This window comes from Rana temporaria, chromosome 7 (genome assembly GCF_905171775.1).
Source record: "Rana temporaria chromosome 7, aRanTem1.1, whole genome shotgun sequence".
Lineage (NCBI taxonomy): Eukaryota > Metazoa > Chordata > Amphibia > Anura > Ranidae > Rana > Rana temporaria.
The window spans coordinates 48,340,412-48,365,929 of NC_053495.1; the positions used below are offsets into that span (position 1 = coordinate 48,340,412).

At 49.4% G+C, this 25,518-nt stretch overlaps 1 protein-coding gene across 1 annotated transcript in view; it reads right to left on the bottom strand.

Annotated features, from left to right (window-relative positions):
• Positions 1–25,518, bottom strand: part of SYN2 (synapsin II) — a 393,026-nt gene that overhangs the window by 46,281 nt on the left and 321,227 nt on the right. Inside the window, exons 6-7 of the mRNA XM_040359324.1 lie at positions 14,432–14,494; positions 2,517–2,659 (exon numbers count right to left, since the gene is read on the bottom strand). Coding sequence (XP_040215258.1) covers positions 2,517–2,659; positions 14,432–14,494 — 206 coding nt within the window. The remainder of the gene's footprint in view (positions 1–2,516; positions 2,660–14,431; positions 14,495–25,518) is intronic.

A 25,518-nucleotide genomic window follows, 5' to 3' on the forward strand; every position in this document is an offset into this window, starting at 1 on the left:
GTAACAGAGCAGGTAATTATAACATGTTTGTTATTTTTATAGGAAAAGAAAACAAGACGTTACAATCACTTTAAGAATAGTTGTGCAAGCATTGTACTTGTACAGTTCTTTGTTATTTCCCTGCATCGCCTTTAGATTTATCACTGAATAAGGAGTCAGCTGTAAGTCCATCCATGCAATAATTACAATAACTGTTATATGTTTCTTTCTATAAACCAAATTGTATCAGGTTTAACTGTACTTAAAGCAGACCTTCAGTCATCTTTCCATCTATTAAATCTTCTGCCCTTGTTGTTTTAACTTTGGATAGTAAAACATTTTTTTTTCTGCTAGTAAATACCTTATACAGCCCATGTCCTGTTTCTTGTCTGGTCATTAGCCTAGGCTTATGACATCATGCACAGCTCTCTCTCTCTCTCTCTCTCTCTCTCTCTCTCTCTCTCTCTCTCTCATGAGAGTTAGCCAGGAAGTGAGGGGGGATGAGTCATAAGAGGGCCATTAAGAGCTGCAGGGGTGCAGAGCTGGAGGTGTGCCTCTGTGTGTCTGTGTAAATTCAGGAAGTGAACAGGCAGCAGCTTCAGCTGCCCACAGTTAAAATGGTTGCAGTCAGACTCAGCGGAGGGAGATTTCTGCAGCATATTTTGCAAGTACAGAATAACAGTATATATAAAAAAAATATGCAAAGTGGTTGGAGGGAAGCTTCAGAATGGCAAAGATGTTTTGATTACAAATTATGTGAGTAGACTGCAGTTCCTCTTTAACCACTTGGGATTCGCGCTATGGACGAAAGACGTCCACAGCGCGGCTCTCAAGTGCCGAGTGGACGTCTTTGGACGTCCTCTTGTTGACATTCCCTGTGCGCGCCGCTGGGGGCGCGCAGCGGGGAAACAACGTGCCCGGCGCATCGCTGGGAAGCCAATGCGTGTGCCTGGCGGCCGCGATGTCCGCCAGGTACCCGCGATCGCCGGTGACAGCAGGGACGTGGAGCTCTGTGTGTAAACACAGAGCTCAACGTCCTGTCAGGGAGAGAGGAGACCGATTTGTGTCCCTTGTACATAGGGACACAGCATTGGTCACCTCCCCCAGTCAGTCCCCTCCCCCCACACAGTTAGAACACACCCAGGATACACATTTAACCCCTTCCTCACCCCCTAGTGTTAACCCCTTCACTGCCAGTCACATTTATACAGTAATTAGTGCATTTTTATAGCACTGGTCGCTGTATAAATGTGAATGGTCCCAAAATTGTGTCAAAAGTCCGATACGTCCGCCGCAATATCGCAGGTCTGACAAAAAAAAAATCGGCGCCATTACTAGTAAAAAAAAAAAATCATAAATCTATCCCCTATTTTGTAGGCGCTGAGGGCCAGATTCACAGAAAAAGTACGCCGGAGTATCTGCTGATACTCCGGCGTACTTTCAAATTTGCCGCGTCGTATCTTTATTTGTAATTCACAAAAAAGATACCACGGCTTTTGGCAAAGATCCGACAGGCGTACGGCTTCGTACGCCTTCCGATCTTAGGTGTAATTTTCCGGCGGCCGCTGGGTGGAGTTTGCGTCGTTTTCCAGAGTTGGGTATGCAAATTAGCTTTTACGGCGATCCATGAAGGTACGTGCGTTCGTTACGTCGTCGCTAGTCGGTTTTTCCCCGTCGCAAACTTAGGTCTGCTTTTTCATGGCTTAGATTTAGAACAGCCATGTTAAAGTATGGCCGTCGTTCCCGCGTCGAATTTCAATATTTTTTTTTTGCGTAAGACGTCCGGGAATATGAAATTACGTTACGCACGTCGCCGTTCAAAAAACACGTCAGGGCGCCGTAATTCCGCGCAAAGCACGTCGGGAAATTTTCACACGGAGCATGCGCAGAACGTTCGGCGCGGGAACGCGCCTAATTTAAATGGTACACGCCCCATTTGAATTAGGCGGGCTTGCGCCGTACGGCTTTACGTTACACCGCCGTAAGTTTACACGCAAGTGCTTGGTGAATCAGGCACTTGCGCTGAAAACTTGCGGCGGTGTAACGTAAAGATGATACGTTATGCCGCCGCAGATAACTGGGAATCTGGCCCTATAACTTTTGTGCAAACCAATCAAAATACGCTTATTGCGATTTTTTTTTACAAAAATATGTAGAAGAATACATATCGGCCTAAACCGAGGGAATTTTTTTTTTTAAATGGGATATTATAACAAAAAGTAAAAAATATTGTGTTTTTTTTTCAAAATTTTCTGTCTTTTTATGTTTATAGCGCAAAAAAAAAAAACGCAGAGATGATCAAATACCACCAAAAGAAAGCTCTCTTTCTGGGAAAAAAAATGATAAAAATATAATTTGGTACAGTGTTGTATGGCCGCGCAATTGTCATTCAAAATGCGTCAGCGCTGAAAGCTGAAAATTGGTCTGGGCACAAAGGCGGTTTAGGTGCCCAGTAATGAAGTGATTAAAGCAGCTAATTATCTTTCTAGCAGATTGCTTTAAAAACAATAGTGTATAATGGCCAGTTGCCGACTTACATGTACGCCTTGTAGTTATTTCCTATCTTCTGAATCCTGATATCATATTTAGAATCTACGAAGGGTTCAGTGGTGGCATAGGTCTGTGTCAAGGCCACAACGCTGGCAATATCCTGGAAGTCATAGTGGTTTTCTATTTTCACCTGTTAACACACACATTCATTATTATTACATGGTTTACCTCAATGCAATTTGCAAATCATCCTTGCGTTTTAATTTTAGGGACATTATTTAACTTTTATAATTCTGTTACTAACTCCAAATGTTATAGTGACCCTCTTGTTAATCCATATAAACGTAGTCCCAGCTGTGAACCTTACTATACTAAAAAGTGTCTGCTGCCTCCAAGCCTGGACTGGCTGTCTAGCAATAGTGGTAATTCTGTAGGAGAGCCGAGGTGTCCGAGACTAGAACTGAGTTGGTGTAAAATTGGCTGCAGCATATAAACCGTTTGCAATTAAAGTGGATGTAAACCCAAATTTTTTTTTTGCTGTCACAATGTAGAGTATAAGATTTCCTATCATCTGTGCCTAAACTTGCCACAAAGAGTTAATCCAGCTCTGAGAAATCCTCTTTTTTTTCAGTGAGATTAATGGACAAACAGGAGAAAACTTTTGTCCGTTCTTCCCCCTTGATGTGAATGACAAGTTATTTACATATCTCATGCACTAGCCTGAGACTGGAATTATTTTTTTAAATCCCACCCCCACTCCTTTTCTGAAGTCATGTGGTTACTTTTCTGGATTTTATCTGGATGTTAGGGATCATAGCAGAATTTAGTGTAAGGGGAGTGTAGAGGTGGGGGGAGTCTACTGACATCATGACTCCACCCACCGAGCTCCAGACAACAGACCCACCCACAGAATCTGCAGTTTTTCAGTTCTTATAACAACCAGAGGGGAGACATTTGACAGGTAAGGATACATGCAGGAGGATCAGCACCATGGCAGTAGTTTAAAAAGGATGAGAGTGGGTTTACATCCACTTTAACTCTCAATACCATACTAAGTATGTTAGCTGTGACAACTGAATTCACTTTTTTTATGCCCATTTGGGTTTACCATAATCTAAATATGTGTTATATGCCATAGGCATACATTCCAACTTTCTGAGATGGGAATGAGAGACACCTATTTGCAGGGGTGGACTGACCCATCAGTCACTCGGGCACAGCCGAGGGCCCGTGCCGCTAGGGGGCCCGGGAGAGCCTCTGCATCCGCAGGAGAGAGAAGGGTTTCAGGATGCGTCTGTAATACCTCTCACAGTGCGCTTCTCGTTGCCAGCTCCTCCTTCCCTCCCGTCCACCCCAGGTGCTTGTACATGACATCACCTGGGATGGACGAGAAGAAAAGAGGGGTCGGCGGTGAGCAGCGCGCTGTGAGAGGTATTCAGGCTACAGGTATCGGGTGGCCGCGAGGTGCTGTTTTCTTTTTTGCTGGAGATGCCATGGCCGCCATCGTGGGAGTGGGCAGCGCGGCGCGGCAGACAGTACAGGCCAGGTGGTTTAGGGGGCCTGGCCCCAACAGGACAGCACGAGGCCCCATGATATTCTCCCGATCCTCTACCCCTCACAGTGTCCTCCGATTCACCCCATCAGTGTCCTCCACCCACCCACCCACCATCAGTGTCCCCCTGTGTCCTCCACCCACCCACCATCTGTGTCCCCCTGTGTCCTCCACCCACCCACCATCAGTGTCCCCCTGTGTCCTCCACCCACCCACCATCTGTGTCCCCCTGTGTCCTCCACCCACCCACCATCTGTGTCCCCCTGTGTCCTCCACCCACCCACCATCAGTGTCGCCCTGTGTCCTCCACCCACCATCTGTGTCCCCCTGTGTCCTCCACCCACCCACCATCAGTGTCCCCCTGTGTCCTCCACCCACCCACCATCAGTGTCCCCCTGTGTCCTCCACCCACCCACCATCAGTGTCCCCCTGTGTCCTCCACCCACCCACCATCATTGTCCCCCTGTGTCCTCCACCAAGCCACCATCAGTGTCCCCCTGTGTCCTCTACCCACCCACAGTGTCCCCTTGTGCCTTCCACCCCCACAGTGCCCCTCACCCACCCACCATCAGTGTCCCCCTGTGTCCTCCACCCACCCGCCATCAGTGTCCCCCTGTGTCCTCCACCCACCCACTGTGTCCTCAACCCACCCACAGTGTCCCCCCTGTGCCTTCCACCCCCACAGTGCCCCTCACCCACCCAGCATCAGTGTCCCCCTGTGTCCTCCACCCACCCAGCATCAGTGTCCCCCTGTGTCTTCCACCCACCATCAGTATTGCTGGTGGATTCACAAAAAAAATTACTTAGCAACCCCTAGCCCAGTAAGTCCCTTGTTGTGCATATTTATTTTTAATTTTCAAAAGGAAAGGAAATGAGGGGAAGACTCCCCAATCTCCCCCAAACTTTGACAGATGTCATTGAGACAGCTAATCCCATTGGGAGAATTCTCCTCATCGGCTGTTCTAGTGACATTTGTCGGAATAGGGTTTCACTTGCAGTTATGGTGACAAATTGTTATTGCCTTCCCAGTAAGCTCAAATTATCCCAATAATCTTGGTATAGAAGCTTTGCATTGGGCTGCATGGGCAATGACAGACAAGCACTCAATAAAGCATTTGTACTGCATTAAAATGCACAGACAGTAAGGCTGGATTCAAACCTATGCATTTTTAGTGCTTTTTGCATTTTGCAGAGTTCATTTTTTTTTAACAGAAAGAGGTTTTTATTGACAAAACAGCATTACAAGATATGCATTATTCGACAATCAGATTTGCATAGCAATGATGACAGTCAGATACAGGTGATTTCAGCATTTGCAGATCATAAAACAAAGGAAAATCCATAAAGGAAAAGGGAAAACAATACAATTGAAATAAGCAACAGAGTGCTAGTCCCTAGCCCTCCCTCCCCAATCCACCCCACCCGTAAGCCACCAGGCGCAAGCCCAACCGGAGTGCTCCTCGGAGTGTACGCGGGCAAAAAGACCTTCGCCCCTGCGCCAAATCTCTAGATACCCATCCAAGACGTGTAAGGACCCCAGCAGCCGATCGAAGTGGGCAGCGCCCCGAGGGAGAGGGGGGGGGGCAACGGCCCCCATGCCGGGCGGGGGGGGAGTCCATCTCAGTCCCCCACCCCCCCGGCCCCCCATCCCGGTGCATCCACCCAGGCCGACCAGACCTTATCGTATTTAGCTGGGCACTGCCTACTCTCGTATGTTAGTTTGTAAAGGGGCAGAGCCGAGTCCACCGCCTTCCTCCAGGATCCAAGGGTGGGAGGCCCCACCGACTTCCACCGCAGCAGTATCTCCCTCCTAGCATAAAACAATGAGAACGTAATACATAGCTTAGTGTACCTGTCTCCCTCGACCTCACCCAAATGACTCAGAAGGAGCACCAAGGGGTCCAACGGGACTCTGGTTCCTCCTATGTCGCTAAGCCTCTCTGCCACCCCCGCCCAATACGACCGAAGCTTCGGGCAGTCCCACACCATGTGCCAGAAGGTCCCCACCTCGACCCCACACCTGGGACAGTTCGGGTCAAGATGCGGGTATATGTTGGCCATTCTATGAGGGGTGAAGTAGGCCCTGTGTAGGAACTTGAGCTGGAGGAACCTGTCCTTAGCTGCTATCATGGATGGGATGTATGTGGAGACACATTCCTCCCATTCCTCTTCCCCCAATGCTGGAATGTCCCCCCTCCATTTATCCATTACCCGGGTGAGTTTAACATCGTGGGCCACCGTAAGGTACATGTACAGAGTGGAAAGGGGCTTCCCCATTGCGCTCGACGTCAACAGTCGCTCAATTGAGTCAGGTTCCAGGGTCAGTGCGTCCGGGAATTGGGCCCTCATCGCATGTCTCAACTGGAAGTATTTAAACTCGAGGGATTTAGGGAGGGAGTACTGTCGTCTCAGGTCTTGAAAGGGCTTGATCCTACCATCTGCTATAACGTGTTTAAGGGTGGTGATCCCGCGTCTAGCCCACTGTGAGGGTTCGGGCAGCTCGCAGAGATGAGGTAGGGTGGGGTTCCCCCACAGTGGGGTGTGTGGAGAGATACAATTTGGTTTAGCGTAGATAGCTCTGGCCGCCCGCCACACCCTAACAGTCGTCTTCATGGACGCCGTCAGAGGATGGGGAGCGCCGGGACCCCTGTACACCAGATTAGACAATGCAGCATATGACCCCAGTATGGCAGCTTCCAGCCTCACAGCCGGGTTTTGTCTGGGCTGGGAGAACCACCAGCGCACCGTAACTAGGACAGCCGCCCAGTAATACAACAAAAAATTTGGGAGGGCCAATCCACCCCCCGATAGGGGGAGATACAGTATCTGTCTCGCAACCCTGGGTGGCCTACCGGCCCAAATGAAAGAAGTCAGTACCCCCTCCAGTCGCCTGAAGAAAGTTCTGGGAATGTGGGAAGGGGTGTTGCGGAAGAAATATAGGAACTTAGGGAGGAACACCATTTTAAGCAGGTTCACCCTGCCAACTGGGGTCAGTGGGAGGGTGCGCCAGGCCGTGCATTTGTCAGTGAGATGAGAAAGGAGGGGCCGTACATTCCCCTCTATATATTCCTGTGAGGTGTTGCTAATCCGAATGCCTAGATATGTGAATTCGCTTACCCACTGGAGGGGGGTTCCAGTATCTACTCTGGGAATCGAGGGGTGCAGTGGGAAGAGAACGGACTTGCCCCAATTTATGCGGATTCCTGAGAACCGGCCGAATTCCTCAAATAGGTCAAGTGCTCTCCGTAGCGACTGAGATGCATCTGCCAGGTAAAGTAGAGTGTCATCCGCATAGAGGGACACCTTCTCCTCTATATCCCCCACCGCTATGCCCTTGACCCCTGCCTCAGCCCTCAGGGCAATGGCAAGGGGCTCGACCGCCAGGGCGAAAAGTCCCGGCGATAGCGGACATCCCTGGCGTGTGCCCCGACCCAAGGGGAAGGTGTCTGAGAGGAGGCCATTCGTGCGGACCCTGGCCCTGGGAGCAGCGTAAAGCATCCCCAGCCATGTCAGAAAATTTGACCCAAAGCCAAACCGCTCGAGGACTCCCCACAGGAACTCCCACTCCACCGAGTCAAAGGCTTTTTCGGCGTCTAGAGACGCCACTACCCCTGCCGCCTCCGGCCGCGCCCTGTCCATGTGCGTGTAAAGCCTTCTAATGTTAATGTCCGTTCCCCTCCCTGGCATGAACCCCGTTTGGTCTGGGTGTACCAAAGCAGTTATGACTGTGTTTAGTCTCCTGGCCAAGACTTTGGCCAGGAGTTTTGCATCGACGTTTATCAGTGAGATGGGGCGGTATGAGGAGCACATGGTCGGGTCTTTACCCGGTTTAGGGATCACCACCACAACTGCCTCACACAGGGAATGCGGGAGCTCCCGCGCCCTCTGCGCCTCTGTTAACATACCTAGCAGTTTGTCCGTCAAGTCCTCAGAGTATTGTTTGTAAAATTCAACCGGTATACCGTCAGGGCCCGGCGACTTACCCGATTGGAGGGTCTTAAGTGCTTTCAAGAGTTCGTCAGAAGTTATGGGGGCATCTAGCAGTTCTCTGTATTTAGTAGTCAGAACTGGGATGTCAATGGGATCTAGATAGAAGGCCAGGTCGTCACTTGAGTATCCAGCCCTGGAGCTGTAGAGGCTTTTGTAGAAGGAGAGGAAGCAGTCGTTTATTTCGTCAGGGGCATACAGTAGGTCTCCCCCCGGTCCACGTATGCAGGGCACGCACATCCCCCCGGATTGTTCCCGTGACAGCCAGGCCAGTAACTTCCCGGATCTCTCCCCCTGTTCGAATATACGCTGCGATTGGGCGAGTAAACGTTTCTGGGTGAGAGCAGTGCGAACTCGCACCACCTCCCCCGTCAGGGACTGAAGAGCGTCATAGTCACAAGGATCCCTGGAGCGGACATATTGTGCTTCCTGCAGAGCCGCCCTCCCTTCTGCTCCCGCCAAGTCAGCCCTCCTCTCCCTCCGTACCCTAGCTATTATTGATTGATATCGACCCCGCGTGTATGCCTTAAAGGCATCCCAGACCGACAGCGGTCCGGCCGAGCCGGGGTTGACCGCCCAGTATTCCCTCAGTGCCTCCCTAAAGTGACCATCCACCGCCTCGTCCGACACCCAGAACCTGGACAGCCTCCACAAAACTGTGCCCGGGGCCGAAGAGAGCTCCAGCGTCAGGAGAAGCGGCGCATGATCCGAGATGCCCCTTGGGAGAATCCTAATGTCCTGAACCTTAGGCAGCGCCAGGCCCCCCAGGTACGCCAGGTCTATTCTAGAGAAGGACCTATGCGATGCAGAGTGACAGGTGTAAGCCCTGGAGTGAGGATTCCTCCAACGCCACACATCCGTCAAGCCATACAGCTCCGCCCACTCCACCAGACCAGAGTGGAAGGATCCGCTCTGGGACATCCTGTCAACGCTCTGATCCGGGACCATGTTAAAGTCTCCCATTATGACCAAATTATCGCTAGCAAAATCCGCTATTCTCGAGGTGATTCGGTGTAGAAGTGAGATCGATGCAGGAGGGGGCAGATACACCCCTGCTATAACCAACCTCATGGACCTAATCTGTGCATGAATTACGACATATCTGCCATCCGAGTCAAGTGTCAAGTCGAGCAGCCTAAAGGGGAGGGACTTGTGCACCAGAATGCTAACACCCCTGGCGAAGTTGGAATAAGTGGAGTGATAGTGGTGCCCTATCCAGGGTTTTTTCAGGGCCAGCGTTCTACTACCCACCAGGTGGGTCTCCTGGAGGATACAAATATGTGGGCTATGAGCCCTAATAAATTGAAATACCAGTGACCGTTTCGTTGGAGAGTTTAGACCCCTAGTGTTCCATGACAGTATATTAAGAGCTGACATACCAGCAGCTGGGGGAAATTATCTCAGGATGACAAGGGCGCCCCCCCCCTGAGACCGCTCTCTTGACTCGGAAGGGGTACCCACAACATACACCTGACGCTGACTTAAGTAATGCATATTCAAAACCTACTTGCAAGACACTTTTTTGAAGAAAACAAAAATAAAACATAACCCATAAACCATCCCAAACATGGGAACACTCCCCTCCCCCCACCCCACCCAACCCCTTAAAACTGAGGCAGGTTTCCATCCCAAAACCAACAAACAGCTCGCCGGCTGCAAAGGGGGGTCCTGTGCAAGAGCCGCTCCCAATCCCCCACAAGTTCAGCGGGGTCAAGGGGTGAGTTGCGCTATGTCCTCCTAGCTGTAGCATCCGCCGGGATATATCTCAGACTATCGGGAACAAAAAAGAAAAATAAAATTCAAAAAGGCATATGTAAACGAAGGGTCCCTCCAGTAAGAAAGGGGAATAAGTAAACCATCTACTCGTAAGGATTGCAGGCCCGTCTGTCAAATCTTTGGGTGACAGGAGGTCGCAGCTGTAGAAGTCTCCTGGTTCTTCCAACCAGGGGCACCATCTTAGTATTCCCCACGTGGGGAGTCCCTGGGCACCCCGTAAAGGCAGCCCCAGCATCAACGGGCAGAACTGTTGCAACAGACGCTGTGGGTGTGAACCATAACAGAGGTATAGTGTAGCGCTCGCAAGAGCGAGTCTAAGGACGGGGCCCAGAGCATGATAAGGATCTTCCGTGAGTACTTACGGGTCAGGCTCTTAGATGATGATCTCGTGGCAGGGATTCCAGCCAGGCAGAGGCGTCTCTCGGGGAATTGAAGAAGCGGGTTGTCTCACCATCCTGGACTCTCAGGCGGGCCGGGAAGAGAACGCTGTAGCGGATGTTGCGAGCCCTCAGCGCCGCCTTCACATGGTCAAACGATTTCCTCAATTTCTGCGTTTCTATCGAGTAGTCAGGGAAGATCATCAATTTGTTGTTCTGGAACCTCAAATCCCCCACCGCTCTAGATGCACGGAGGACCTCATCTCTGTCCCGAAAGTTGAGAAGCTTGAGGATAAATGTGCGGGGAGGAGCTCCCGGAGGGCCAGGCCTGGGTGGGATCCTGTGTGCCCGTTCCACCGCATAGTGAGGGGACAGGCGTGCATCAGGCAAAAGGTTGCGTAGCATGTCCTCTACAAAGCACGTCGGGTTGTTGCCCTCTGCGCCCTCCGCCAGGCCGACTATGCGCAGGTTGTTGCGCCTATTTCTGTTCTCTGCATCCTCAGCTCTATACTCCAGGGCTTTGACCTTCGTTTGAAGCGAGCGCAGTGCTGCACCGTGTTCCGCGACTATATCCTCCGCGTTGCTGACTCTCTGTTCAGTCTCTGTCACCCTGGACCTGAGTTTGTCCATGTCCTGTCTGATAAGGCCAACATCCATTTGTACTGCCTCTATTTTAGCCGTGAGTGTGGATTGACACATGGCTATAGCCGCCATAACTTCCGCCAGCCACGGGGGCCTCTCTCCTTCCGCCTCCATTGCGCCCGTTTGTGACGCCCTGTGCTGGCTGCGAGTGGCCCGGAGGGTAGCCAGAGGGTCTGGCGTCAGCAGGGGGGGCTCTGGGAGAGGAGGGAATTTGTATGTCTTCCCCTTGCCGCCCTTTGATCCTGACAGGCCTCGCCTTATTCAAGTGTCTCTGCGTCCACAGTTAAAGCCTCCGGCTCCCTAACCCCGAGACGCCCAGGTGCCAGTCAGCCGTGGAGGAAGCAAGACAAGGTTCGGCGGGCCGCACGCACGGCAGTAGTACCCCTCAGGCGTGGGGACAGCAAGGCCGCAGCGCCCAGCAAAAAGGGGGGGGGACCCGATCCGGGGGGGGGGCAGAAGCAGCTGTCAGTCCCTCCGGGGGGGCTCCCCAGCAAGCAATCCACCCGCCTGTGTGGTGAGCAGTGTGGTGGCCTCCAGGGGGGCCGCAGAATAAAGTTCAGGCCGCGGCCTCGTGCAGGCCAAGTCCAAGGCCCCTGTGGTGGAGCAGGAGCGGGCAGGAAGTGCCTCCCCGGCGGTCCCCCGGAGCGGATCGCCGGCCAATGGTGTCGGATGTTCCCCGCCCGCCGAGCGGGATCGCGGCTGCCGCGAGTGGAAATTTAGGCCGCGGCTTCGTTGCGGCCTAGTGCGGGTCCCGCGAGGAAGGGCCGGAACGGGCGTTACGTGCGGCTGCGGCGGTCCTCGGGTGCCGGGTCTGTGGTGACGAGCGTGGAGTGCGCTGGGCGGGATCGTGGCTACGGCTGGTCCGGGTGCTGAAAATTGAGGCCGCGGCTCCGGTGCGGCCTAGCGCGGAGTCCGCGAGAAAGGGTCAGAGCCGGAGGTGAGTGCACCGGTGGGGTCCCTGGGTCCCGGGTCAGTGGTAGAGTGCCGCAGGGTCTCCTCACCCGAGCAGGATGGACGTCCGGAGCAGGCAGGAGCCGCGCGTCTCGAGGGAAGGCCAGGCCGGGCCCGGCCAGGGAGAAGACAGTGCAGGTCCCCCACTGCAGATCCGAAAAGGAAGGATCCTCCGATCGCCTCCCCGGGTCTGCACTAACGTGGGGTATGGCCGGCAGGCAGAATTTTAGTATCCCGGTGCAGATGGCCTCGGATTCAGGTACAGATGCCGGCGGAGCACAGAGGTTAGCTTCTGCTCACTTCGCCATCTTGGACACGCCCCCTTGCAGAGTTCATTTAACATGGTTTCCTACAGAACACGCTCTGTAGGGCAAATCTGAAAAATGCAAAAAGCACTAAAATTGCATAGGTTTGAATCCAGCCTTACTGTCTGTGCATTTTAATGCAGTACAAATGCTTTATTGAGTGCTTGTCTGGCATTGCAGATAATGCAGATAAGAGCATCTGTAGGCACTATAGTCCCCATTCATGCAATTTTTTTTGGCATCCACTGATCCCAATGCTAGGCATTAAGGTAGGGTGACCAGACATCCCCAGTTTCAGGGGACAGTCCACTGATTGAGGACACTGTCCCCGGACCAAGTCTGTCCCTGGTTTTGTCCCCAGATTGGATTTAATAGGGGGCAGGGCAATTTCAAAGACAGTCAGTGCAGAATTAAAATAAAAAAATTAGAATTACACACCCCCGCTCCGCCGTGCCTACTAGCATATGGGGGTGTATTTTTCCCATTATCTGTGCCCCTTTCTGATAATCATGTGCTGGTCGGAGCGGAGGGAATATTTCTTCAGCTTCGCTCGCATGTTCTTCTGCCTTGGCTCAAATCCTGGCCAGCCACCTGCCTGCCTATCTCCTTGCCTTCCCTGGTGGAGTGATCTTCCTCCGCTCCCCATCCAGTAGTAGCCGGGGCCCAAAGAGTAAGAGTTGAGAGGCTGTGAGGCGGGTGGTGATGGGCAGAGAGTCGCTGATTGTTGCCATTACTAGTAAAGAAAAAATATGTCCCCGGATTTCATTTAAAAAATCTGGTCACCTTACATTAAGGGGGTAATCCACAAAGATCCGGCGTAACTTAATTTTTCCCATTTAAGTTACACTGCCTTAAAATGTCTACCTAAGTGCCCGATCCACAAAGCACTTACCTAGAAATTTTTGGCTGTGTAACTTAAATTCCGCCGGCGCAAGGCGTTCCTATTTTCATGGGGGCGATTCCCATTTAAATTAGGCGCGCTCCTGCGCCGGCCGTACTACGCATGCTCGTGACTTAATTTTCCCGACGTGCATAGCGTGAAATTACGTTACGCCGAGCTTTGTGGATTGCGACGGATCAATAAATTTGCGTCGGGAAAAAAAAAAGATACGGCGCAAAAAAAAAAATTCAAAACAAAAAAAAAAATCGCGTCGCTGGACAGAAGGGTCTGTTTTTACAAGGTGTAAACAGTTTACACTTTGTAAAAGCAGCCCTAATTTTGCGTTTGCAAACTAAAACTTACTGAGAAAAAACGAAGCTGAAAAGCTTTGTGGATCTCCGTAAGTGCTAATTTGCATACCCGAGGCGGCATTTCAACACGAAATGCCCCCAGCGGCGGATGCGGTACTGCATCCTAAGATCCGGCAGTGTAAGTCCCTTACACATGCCGGATCTTCTGCCTAACTATGAAAAACTGATTCTGTGGATCAGTTCCATAGTTAGAAACAGGGGGGCATATTCTTAAAGATCTGAGGCGGCGGAACGTATGTCCTTTACGTTACGCCGCCGCAAGTTTAAGTGGCAAGTGCCTGATTCCCAAACCACTTACCTGTAAACTTGCGGCGGCGTCGCGTAAAGTCCACCCGCGCAAGCCCTCCTAATTCAAATGATCCTGGTAGGGGGCGTGGATCATTTAAATTAGGCGCGCTCCCGCGCCGATCGTAATGCCCATGCTCCGTCGGGTAAATTACCCGACGTGCATTGCGCTAAATGACGTCTCACGGACGTCATTTGTTTTGACTGTAACGTAAATGGCGTCCAGTGCCATTCACGGACGACTTACGCAAACGACGTTAAATTTTCAAATTTCGACGCGGGATCGATGGCCATACTTAACATTGAGTAAGCCACCTAGGGGGCATCTTTATCTTTACGCCGCGTATCGCTTACGGAAACGACGTTAAAACACTACGGCAGGCAAGCGTACGTTAGAGAATCGGCGTGACTAGTCATTTGCATATTCTACGCTGACCGCCACCTAGCGGTCAGCGTAAATATTGCAGCCTAAGATACAACGGCGCAGGCCGTCGTATCTTAGGCATGTTTAAGTGTATCTCAGTTTGAGAATACACTTAAACATAGGATCGGACTTACGTTGGCGTATCTGCTGATACGCCGGCGTAAATTATTTGAGAATATGGCCCAGGGATACGACGGCGTAACAGCAGTTACGCCGGCGTATCCTTTTTGGGGATCTGGCCCTAACTTTGGAAGCATGACAGACTCATGTTATGTATACGCAGCCTAAAATATATATTGGATAAAATATTAATAACATCTCAATAAACAACACAAGCTATGGACACTCCTGATGGCATTTCATATCCTTATTTTTCAGTAGCAGAAGAATACAAATGATGACTACAATGTACCTTTCCCATTCCGGAATGGGCATGTCCGATCTTCACCACAACAGGAAATGTTGGCATTGCAAGCTGAAATACAAAAGACATTTTAATTAGGCAGATAGAGATGAAATGAACATTTGCTTATAACAGACCATAGGACCCCAATTATACAATTTTATTTGCTTTTTGTATCAGAGTACCTTTTGCTGTTACAGTAGATATGTTTTTTTCACAGAGGAATAAACACTATAGGCCAGATTCACGAAAATTTGCGGCCGTGTAACGTAACCCGTTTACGTTACACCGCCGCAAGTTTTCAGTGTAAGTGCCTAATCCTCAAAGCACTTACCTGGAAACTTGCGGCGGTGTAGCGTAAAGTCGTCCGGCGCAAGCCCACCCAATTCAAATGGGGCGGGTACCATTTAAATTGGGCACGCCGGACGTTCTGCGCATGCTCCGTTCGGAATTTTCCCGACGTGCTTTGCGCGAACTTACGGCGGCCCGACGTGTTTGTGAATCGCGACGTGCGTAACGTACTTACGCCGGAAAAAAAAAATTCAAAAGCGACGCAGGAACGACGGGCATATTTTAACATGGTGGAGTAATTTTACACCATGTTAAAGCACACCTAACTTTGCGACGGGAAAAAAAGACTTGCGCCGACGTAACGACGGGAAAAACCTTTGTGGATCGCCGTAACTGCTAATTTGCATACCCGACGCTGGAATACGACGCAAACTCCCCCCAGCGGCGGGGTATTGCATCCTAAGATCCGACGGTGTAAGTCAATTACACCTGTCGGATCTTAGGGCTATCTATGCGGAACTGATTCTATGAATCAGCTGCATAGATACGACAGGAGATACGACGGTGTATCAGGAGATACGCCGTCGTATCTCCTCTGTGAATCTGGCCCTATATACAAAGTCATTGTAAGGGAAAAAGATGAAAATAATTTAAATACATAATGGTGAAGAAAAAGACCTAGTGACATGGCTCTCATGCTGTTCCAATGGTTTTAATACTTTCTAGCACTGACTAGGAAGAAGCATGCAGATTAGAAATTGGCAGGTCAGGCAACTAGTCACAAATGATAGTTCCCTTTAGAAGCCAAAGGGTAAGTTAATCATTGGTCTCTCTGGTGTGAGAAGGGACATTCTTGAAAGTTCCCAAAAAGAGTGAAGTTTCTTGATCCAAAAACAATAATGTTTTTTCCGACGGATGTGGGCTCAAACTTGTCTTGCATGCACACAGTCACACAAATGTTGACGGAAATTCTGAACGTCAAGAACGTGGTGACGTACAACACGTACGCCGAGCCAAGCAAAATGAAGTTCAATAGCCAGTGCGGCTCTTCTGCTCGATTCTGCTCGATTCTGAGCATGCGTGGAACTTTGTGCGTCGGCATTGTGTACACACAATCAGAATTTCTGACAACAAAAATTTTGGTTGTCAGAAATTCTGACAGCAAATGTCCGATGGAGCCTACACACGGTCGGAATTTCCGACAACAAGCTCCCATTTGTTGTCGGAAATTCCTATCGTGTGTAAGCGGCATTACACTTGCACTTCTAGATTCCCAAAGTAATGGTATATAGGTAGATTCACAAAGAGATAAGCCGACCTAACTCTGAATCTACGCCGACTTATGTTTACAGTAGGTGTTTGTGATATTGTGTTTTTAGCTCGACAGCATCGCGCTGATTCTCGGCGACATGGTGCCGAGATCTCGCCGACATCTCACACTCACTGGAATAGTGACAGCACATCCCAGCAAGCGCGTCATAGAAGCGACGGGAGATCCGACTTGGATTCCCGCCAATTCTACACGTGTGCGGCGTTTGTTATGAATCCTGAGGGGGAAGTCCCCGCCGGATTTTAAATAAAAATCCGGCATGGGTTCCCCCCTCAGGAGCATACCGGGCCCTTAGGTCTGTTATGGGTTGTAAGGAGAGCCCCCCTACGCCGAAAAAAACGGCGTAGGGGGTCCCCCTACAATCCATACCAGACCCGTATCCAAAGCACGCTACCCGCCCGGCCAGGAAGGGAGTGGGGACGAGCGAGCGCCCCCCCCCCCCTCCTGAGCCGTACCAGGCTGCATGCCCTCAACATGGGGGGGTTGGGTGCTCTGGGGCAGGGGGGCGCACTGCGGCCCCCCCACCTCAGAGCACCCTGTCCCCATGTTGATGAGGACAGGGCCCCTTACCGACAACCCTGGCCGTTGGTTGTCGGGGTATGCGGGCGGGAGGCTTATCGGAATCTGGGAGCCCCCTTTAATAAGGGGGCCCCCAGATACCGGCCCCCCACCCTAAGTGAATGGATATGGGGTACATCGTAACCCCTAACCATTCACCTGTAGGAAAAATGTCAAAGTTAATAAACACACCACACAAGGGTTTTTAAAATAATTTATTTTTCTGCTCCGGAGGCTCCCCCTGTCTTCTTTATTAGCTCTGTTTACCAGGGGGGCTTCTTCTTTGACGTCTTCGGGTGGGTGGGGGCCGCCGTCTGGTTCCCTTCCACCGCCGGGGGGGGTCGCTTTTAAAAAAGCCCCCACCCCCCGGCGGGTTTCCTCCGGCGTCTTCGGCGGGGGGGCTTCTTCTTCCGCTATCCCGACGGGTCTTCTCCGCTATCCGGGGGGTCTTCTCAACTCTCTGGGGGTCTCCTTCTATGTTTGCCGCTCTCCGCTGTTGACTCGGCGCACCCCGGTTCTTCCTCTCGCTGTCCGGTGCCTTCTTCCGTGCTGTATGTCTTCTTCTCCTTCCGTGCTGTGAGTTCTTCTTCCGTGCTGTGACGTCATGTTCTTCACTTCTCTCCTTCTCCCGATGTTGACACGTCGCCTTTCCTCGCTGCAATGACAAGTGCGTGGCTTGCATCGGATTTATATAGACCTCACAATCCCATCATGCTCTGGTACCTACCCATGTGATACCTACCCACAGGTACCAGAGCATGATGGGATTGTGAGGTCTATATAAATCCGATGCAAGCCACGCACTTGTCATTGCAGCGAGGAAAGGCGACGTGTCAACATCGGGAGAAGGAGAGAAGTGAAGAACATGACGTCACAGCACGGAAGAAGGACTCACAGCACGGAAGGAGAAGAAGACGTACAGCACGGAAGAAGGCACCGGACAGCGAGAGGAAGAACCGGGGTGCGCCGAGTCAACAGCGGAGAGCGGCGAACATAGAAGGAGACCCCCGGAGAGTTGAAAAGACCCCCCGGATAGCGGAGAAGACCCGTCGGGATAGCGGAAGAAGAAGCCCCCCCGCCGAAGACGCCGGAGGAAACCCGCCGGGGGTGGGGGCTTTTTTAAAAGCGACCCCCCCGGCGGTGGAAGAGAACCAGACGGCGGCCCCCACCCACCCGAAGACGTCAAAGAAGAAGCCCCCCCTGGTAAACAGAGCTAATAAAGAAGACAGGGGGAGCCTCCGGAGCAGAAAAATAAATTATTTTAAAAACCCTTGTGTGGTGTGTTTATTAACTTTGACATTTTTCCTACAGGTGAATGGTTAGGGGTACGATGTACCCCATATCCATTCACTTAGGGTGGGGGGCCGGTATCTGGGGGCCCCCTTATTAAAGGGGGCTCCCAGATTCCGATAAGCCTCCCGCCCGCATACCCCGACAACCAACGGCCAGGGTTGTCGGGAAGGGGCCCTGTCCTCATCAACATGGGGACAGGGTGCTCTGAGGTGGGGGGGCCGCAGTGCGCCCCCCTGCCCCAGAGCACCCAACCCCCCCATGTTGAGGGCATGCAGCCTGGTACGGCTCAGGAGGGGGGGGGGGGCGCTCGCTCGTCCCCACTCCCTTCCTGGCCGGCCAGGTAGCGTGCTTTGGATACGGGTCTGGTATGGATTGTAGGGGGACCCCCTACGCCGTTTTTTTCGGCCTAGGGGGGCTCTCCTTACAACCCATAACAGACCTAAGGGCCCGGTATGCTCCTGAGGGGGGAACTTCGGCGGGGACTTCCCCCTCAGGATTCATAACAAACGCCGCACACGTGTAGAATTGGCGGGAATCCAAATCGGATCTCCCGTCGCTTCTATGACGGCTCTGTCTCCATCGCGGCAAGCCAGCTTGGCGCTGGCTCCCGCGATGGGGCTCGTAGGTGGTCAATCTCGCCGAGAAAGGGAGCGAGATTGACACAATATCGCGTTCACCTACTGTAAGTGTATTCTCAATCAGAGATACGCTTAAACATATCTAAGATACGACGGCTTGCGCCGTCCTATCTTAGGTTGCAATATTTCGGATGGCCGCTAGGTGGCGCTTCCATTGTGGTCGGCGTAGAATATGCAAATTAGTAGATATGCCGATTCACGAACATACGCCCGGCCGACGCAGTACTTTTATGCCGTTTACGTAAGAGATAGGCCGCGTAAAGTTAGAGCTAGGCCCTAGTTGGAATAGTAATGTTAAGTATGGCCGCCGTTCCCGCGTCGAAATTCAAATTTTTTACGTTGTTTGCGTAAGTGGTCTGTGAATCTGGATTTACGTTGTTTACGTCCACGTCTAAATCAATAGGCCCGTGCGGCATACTTAGCCACAATGCACACTGGGAAATGTAGGCGCCCGGCGCATGCGCTGTTAAAAGTAAACGTCAAAAACGTAAGGTCAAGCCCCATTAACATAAAACACGCCCCCTTACACACATTTGAATTAGGCGCCCTTACGCCCGCCCGCTTTAGGCTACGCTGCCGTAACTTAGCAGGCAAGTACATTGTGAATCATGTACTTGCCTAGCTAACTTACGGCGGCGTAGCCTAAACACGCTAAGCTACGCCGCCACAAGTTTAAACCATTGTACCTGAATCTACCTATTAGACTTTAGACAGGTAAATCTTTAAATGCCTAACTCTTGCAGCACCTTTTTAAACAGGACTGGGATGGCCCATGAACTAAATCCAGAAGAATAACAGAAGACAAGGGCACAGTAACCTTCATGCATTATGTTTTTTAAAAGAAACATATTGTATTCATTGTCCTTCTTAAACAATGTGAGTGCAATATGCTTATTCTTATAAGTAAATACTATTTTTTTTTTAAAAAGGTTGCTGTGTTCTTGTTCTCTGTTCTGAATTCAATCATGCCCAAGGTTAGGGTTTGGCAGAGGGTCTTCTGCAAACATTTTTGGGTATTTTGCAAACATTTTTGGGTATTGTTGCCCCAGATCTAGAAAATGTTAATATGTTACTGGTAAAATATTAATTCAGTATGTTCACTGTGAAAAAACATGTCTTTAATCGTTTGCATACTGTAAAAATATGGTGGCATAGCGGCTCCTCTGAGCAGGATCATGTACCTGCACATGATCCTGCATTTCCGCGTCTGTGACGCACACACGTGTGCTGACGCTGACCCACTATTGCTGTAATTGGACAGAGCGGGAGTACAAGCACCCCCACATACAGTTAGCAAGCACTCCCTAGGAACACATTTAACCCTTTGATCGCCACTGATGTTAACTCCTTCCTTGCCAGTGTCATTAGTACAGTGGCAATGCAGATTTTTAGCAATGATAACTGTATTAGTGTCACGGGCTCCCAAAAAGTGCCACTTAATGTCCGATTTGTCCGCAGTTCCACTATAAGCCACTGATCGCATGTAGCGGAATACATATTGGCCTAAATTGATGAAGAAATTCGATTTTTTCCATTTTTTTTATTGGCTGTGTTTTATAGTAGAAAGTAATGCCGCGTACAGACGAGCATACATGTACGATGTACGATGAAACCGGTCCGCTGGACCGTTTTCACCGTACATGTATGCCCGGGGATTTCTGTATGGTGGCTGTACCCACCATCATACAGAAATCCGCGTGTAAACAATACGCGGGGCGTGTCCGCACCGTCGCCGCGACGATGACGCGGCGACGTGGCGGGCCTGCCAGTTAAATGCTTCCACGCATGCGTCGAAGTCATTCGACGCATGCGAGGGATGGCGGGCGCTCGGACATGTACGGTAGGTCTGTACAGAAGACCGAACATGTCCGAGGGGACAGGATTCCAGCGGGCTGTTTTAAAACATGGCGTTCGACGTTTTTGTACTTTGTCTTTTTCCATATTAGCCAATAAGAAAAATGATCATCCCTGACATCACTTGTTGCTCTCCTAGGAATTTTTTATTCCTCTTCCTGGGTGAATATACCTCTTCCGGGTCATCCTTGTGCTTCCGACTCCTGAGCCTCTGACTGAAGTAAACAATGAGTGATGATGAGATGGCTTTAATGCTGACAGCAGCCACTGCTACCTATATGATATACCAGGGACATAATGTCATAAATGTCATTTAATGTCATAAAGGACAGGGTGCTGCTTTACCATGCTGATGAATTTTTCAGCATCCACGCCAGAAAGGATTTCATCCAATTCAGCCTCCATGCTGCTATGCTGCTGGACTCCAATGTATTTTTACAAATAAAAATGGTGATTTGTGGACTTCCTGTATGATATTATGTACTTTTTTTCCATTTCCTGTATTGGATTTCAGCAACACAGGCGTCAAAACGCTTGTACAAGCACGTGTTTACGCGCAATACGCGCGTATCAGGCGTTTTACATTGACTTTAATGTAAAAAAAAAACGCTCAAATACGCACATATCGCGCGCTAGGAGCGACAAAAAAGGGTCCGGAACTTTTTTGAGCTACAGGCGTTTAGGCGTTCAGATGTGAACCATCCCCATTGCCTTTCATTACTTTTCGTCCCTCTGGCGTTTGTGCGCGTCGCGCTACAGGCGTAAAAACGCCTAGGTGTAAATGGAGCCTAATGTGAATACAAGAGTGAGATCTGATGCAGTCTCACCAATAATGCAACTTGTTGCTGGGTACAGCAGCGGGAGTCCTAGGGCCTGGTGTCCAACAAGGTCCAAAATGTGATTGTGTTTTAAAATGAGCCAATGTTTGGCCACAATGGTTTAACATTTTTTATACTGCATGCTATAATCCATAACCAACCTGAATTGATTAGAGGTAAATGGCTCAGTGGAATTGATAAATTGATAACAAGCATATTAAGAGAGGAATTGAATCATTGGAGAAATGTAATGATATAGTGATCAGACCAGCAGATAAGGGGGGTGGTTTGGTGGTGCTTAGTAAGACATATTGGGCCAGATTCACATAGAATTACGTTGCTCCTGGGCAGCGTAACGTATGTGATTTACGTTACACCGCCGCAGGTTTACAGCGTAAGTGCCTGATTCTCAGAACTCTTACCTGTAAACTTGCGGCGGTGTATCGTAAATGCGCTCGGCGCAAGCCCGCCCAATTCAAATGGGGCGGGCACCATTTAAATTAGGCGTGTTCCCGCGCCGAACGTACTGCGCATGCTCCGTCGGGTAAATTACCCGACGTGCATTGCGCTAAATGACGTCGCATGGACGTCATTTGTTTTGACGTTAACGTAAATGGCGTCCAGCGCCATTCACGGACGAATTACGCAAACGACGTTGTTTTTTAAATTTCGACGTGGGAACGACAGCCATACTTAACATGGCTTAGGACAACTAGGGCTCAGCCCTAATTTTTTGCGGCGTAACTCGACGGAAACTACGTAAAGTTAGATCGACGGGCAGCACGGACGTTCGTGAATCGCCGTAACTATTCATTTGCATATTCTACGCCGACCGCAATGGCCTCGCCACCTAGCGGCCGGCCTAGAATTGCATCCTTAAGATCCGACAGTGTAATTCAATTACACCTGTCGGATCTTAGGGCTAGCTATGCGTAACTGATTCTATGAATCAGTCGCATAGTTAGGACGGCCCTAACACAGAGATACGACGGCGTATCAGGAGATACGACGGCGTATCAGGAGATACGCCGTCGTATCTCTTTTGTGAATCTGGCCCATTATGAGGAAATGGAAAGATTACTGAGTGATCACGATACTTATCGACTTTTGAATGGTCATACTATGTTTAAATTCAAAGAAACACCATTATTGAGGGAGGAAAAAGTAGAGGGGTTTTGAACCCAAAGGAGGCATCCTACCTTGATCCGTTATACTGTAGAACTCCTATTATTTATTTGTTACCAAATTGCATAAAAATTCCGAAAATCCCCCCCGGCCGGCCGATTGTTAACGGGATTGATTCCGTAACATCCAGACTAGGCCAATATCTTGACTTCTTTCTACAACCTCTTGTTACTAAAATTGAAGCTTATCTTAGAGACACTAAACAAGTTATTCAGATTTTAGAAACTTTACCCTGCACTCCGACTAGTATACTTATTACTACGGACGTAGGGTCCCTATACACAATCATTGATCACAAAGTAGCCTTAGCTTCGGTCGAGTGGACTCTAGCAGGGACTGACCTGTCTAGAGAACATATTGGCCCAGATTCACGAACAGCGGCGTATCTTTGTGCGGGCGTAGCGCATCTCATATGCGCTATGCCGACGTAACTTAGAGAGGCAAGGCCAGTATTCACAAAGCACTTGCTCCCTAAGTTACGGCAGCGTAGCGTAAATGGGCCCGCGTAAGCCCGCCTTATTCAAAGAAGGCAGGTTGTGGGTGTGATGTATTGAAATGAAGCGTGACCCCATGTAAATGAAGGGCCTAACGAACGGCGCATGCGCGCGCATACTCAGAATCACGTCGAATTTACGCCCTAAGATACGACGGCTCAATGGCAATGACGTGAACGTAACCTACGCCCAGCCCCATTCACGTACGACTTATGTAAACAACGTAAAATCCGACGGCTGTTTCGTCGTCCATACATTTGCATTGGCTGCGCCTCCTATTTGGTGGTTTATCTTTACGCCGGACGTACGCCTTACGTAAACGGCATATACTCATGCGACGGGCGCAAGTACGTTCGTGAATCGGCGTATCTTGGTCATTTGCATATTCGACGCGTAAATCAATGGAAGCGACCCCTTGCGGCCAGCGTAAATATGCGCCCAAGATACGACAGCGTAGGAGACTTACGTCGGTCGGATGGAGCCGAAATTCAGGCGTATCTCCTTTGCAGAATCAAACGCATAGATACGACGGCGCATCCATGGACTTACGCGGCGTATCATTAGATACGTTGGTGTAAGTCTTTCTGAATCCGGGCCATTAAGTTTATTTTAAAAGGTCTCAAGTTTTGCTTACTTAACAACTATTTTTGGTCTAATAAACAATATTTTCTACAGACACGCGGAGTGGCAATGGGCGATCGGTTTGCTCCCAGTGTGGCCAATACTTTTATGGCCCACTGGGAGGAGGAAATAGTGTTTCAAGTTTGCCCACCTCAGCTGTCTTGTTACAAGAAGTATATAGATGATTTGATGATGGTTTGGGAAGGAGATATGCTTAGTTTACAGTCCTTTATTGACAGAAGGAATAATAATACCAAGAATATAAAACTTTCTTGGTGTATTGATAATCAGCAGATTACCTTTTTAGATTTGGAGACTTTTAAAAAAGATAACCGTTTTTGTACTAGAAATAATTTTAAACCCACAGACCGCAATGCCTACATCCCCTTGGATAGCTGTCACCATCGTTTGTGGCTATGCAACATCACAAGGGGACAATTTGTTCGTTTGCGATGAAATTGTACGACTGAGGATGAGTTCTTATCACAGGTACTAGCAACCTGGTTTAGGCAGACAGGTTACACTGTTCCTGTCATTAACAAAGAAATAGACCAAGTGAGAACTATGGATAGGAGCACTATCACTGTTGACAAAATGATCAATTCCACTGAGCCATTTACCTCTAATCAATTCAGGATGGTTATGGATTATAGCATACTGTATAAAAAAATTTAAACCATTGTTGCCAAACATTGGCCCATTTTAAAACGCGATCGCATTTTGGGTCCTCATTTGCCTAATCGTCCTGAATTTATATATCGCAAGGCACCGTCTTTGCGGGATTGTTTAGCACCAGGGGTCATTGACTGACCCAAGATTGCTGTCAACAAGTTGTTTAGTTTCCTTTCTGGTTTTTATGCATGTGGCAGGTGTGCTACCAGTAAACAGGCTAAAAACAATGTCAAAAGGCTTAAAGAGTTTCGTTTGCCAGTCACACATAAACCATACCAGATCAAGGATTTGATCACTTGTGCAACTACGGGTGTGGTTTGTATGCTCGAGTGTGACTGCGGATTACAATATATCGGTAGGACTTCTAGAGTATTGTATGTGAGAGTTGGTAAACATATAAGCAATATTAAAATAGGGGGTTAAGACCCATAATGTTTCTTGTCATTTCAGGACTTGTCATGAACGTGACCCCAAATATCTTAAATTTTGGGGAATAGAAAAAGTACAGAGACATTGGCGTGGTGGCCATTACATTCGCCAGCTGAGTCGTTGCGAATCCTTTTGGATTTTTGAGGCAAGGTGTTGACACCTGCTGGCTTAAATGTAGATTTCGATCTCAATTGTTTTATTTCTAATAGATAAGCATTTTTTATGATTTTAATATTGAAGCATTGTGGATATTTGAAATTATATTATTTTACAATTTTTATTCATTTTTTCTATGTTTATGTATATTTTATGTTTTGTATAAGCCTGGAAGATGGTCGTGGAGGGACGTCAGTGTATATATTTATATTAAATTTTCTAATTTTAGTGATTTTATTATAGGTTTTAGCTTTGGCTGGAGCATTGCCTTAATAAGAAGTTTCTTCTTATTTAATTTTTTATTTAATTTTGTCCTGCACTGTGATGTTTTATATTCATTGTGGAGTGAGTGTGGATCTGGCTCCCAATATCTGAAAAACATCACTAGTTTGGGCTCTTTTGATAGTAAATTTTATCAGCCTTGCAATCCGTTCTCTCTAGTGACGGCTCCCTTTGTAGTGAATTGCCATTCATACAATTTGGGTAGTATAATTCTTCCCAGATTGGGAGTGTGATCCTTGATTGACAGTTGTCATGGTATATTACAAGCTAATCGCGGGCCGTCAATGTGATTCTGTACCCGCGCTAAAGAAGTCCCCGCCTACTAAGCACGTAACGCGTATGGGGGGAGAAACCACGTCTGACGTCACCCGCGATCATCGTTCCCGCTGTACACATTATCACATGTTGTTCAACTTGCACTCGTTTCTGAGTGCCAAGTTCGTGAGTAAATTGTTTACTATTTTTTATGGATCAT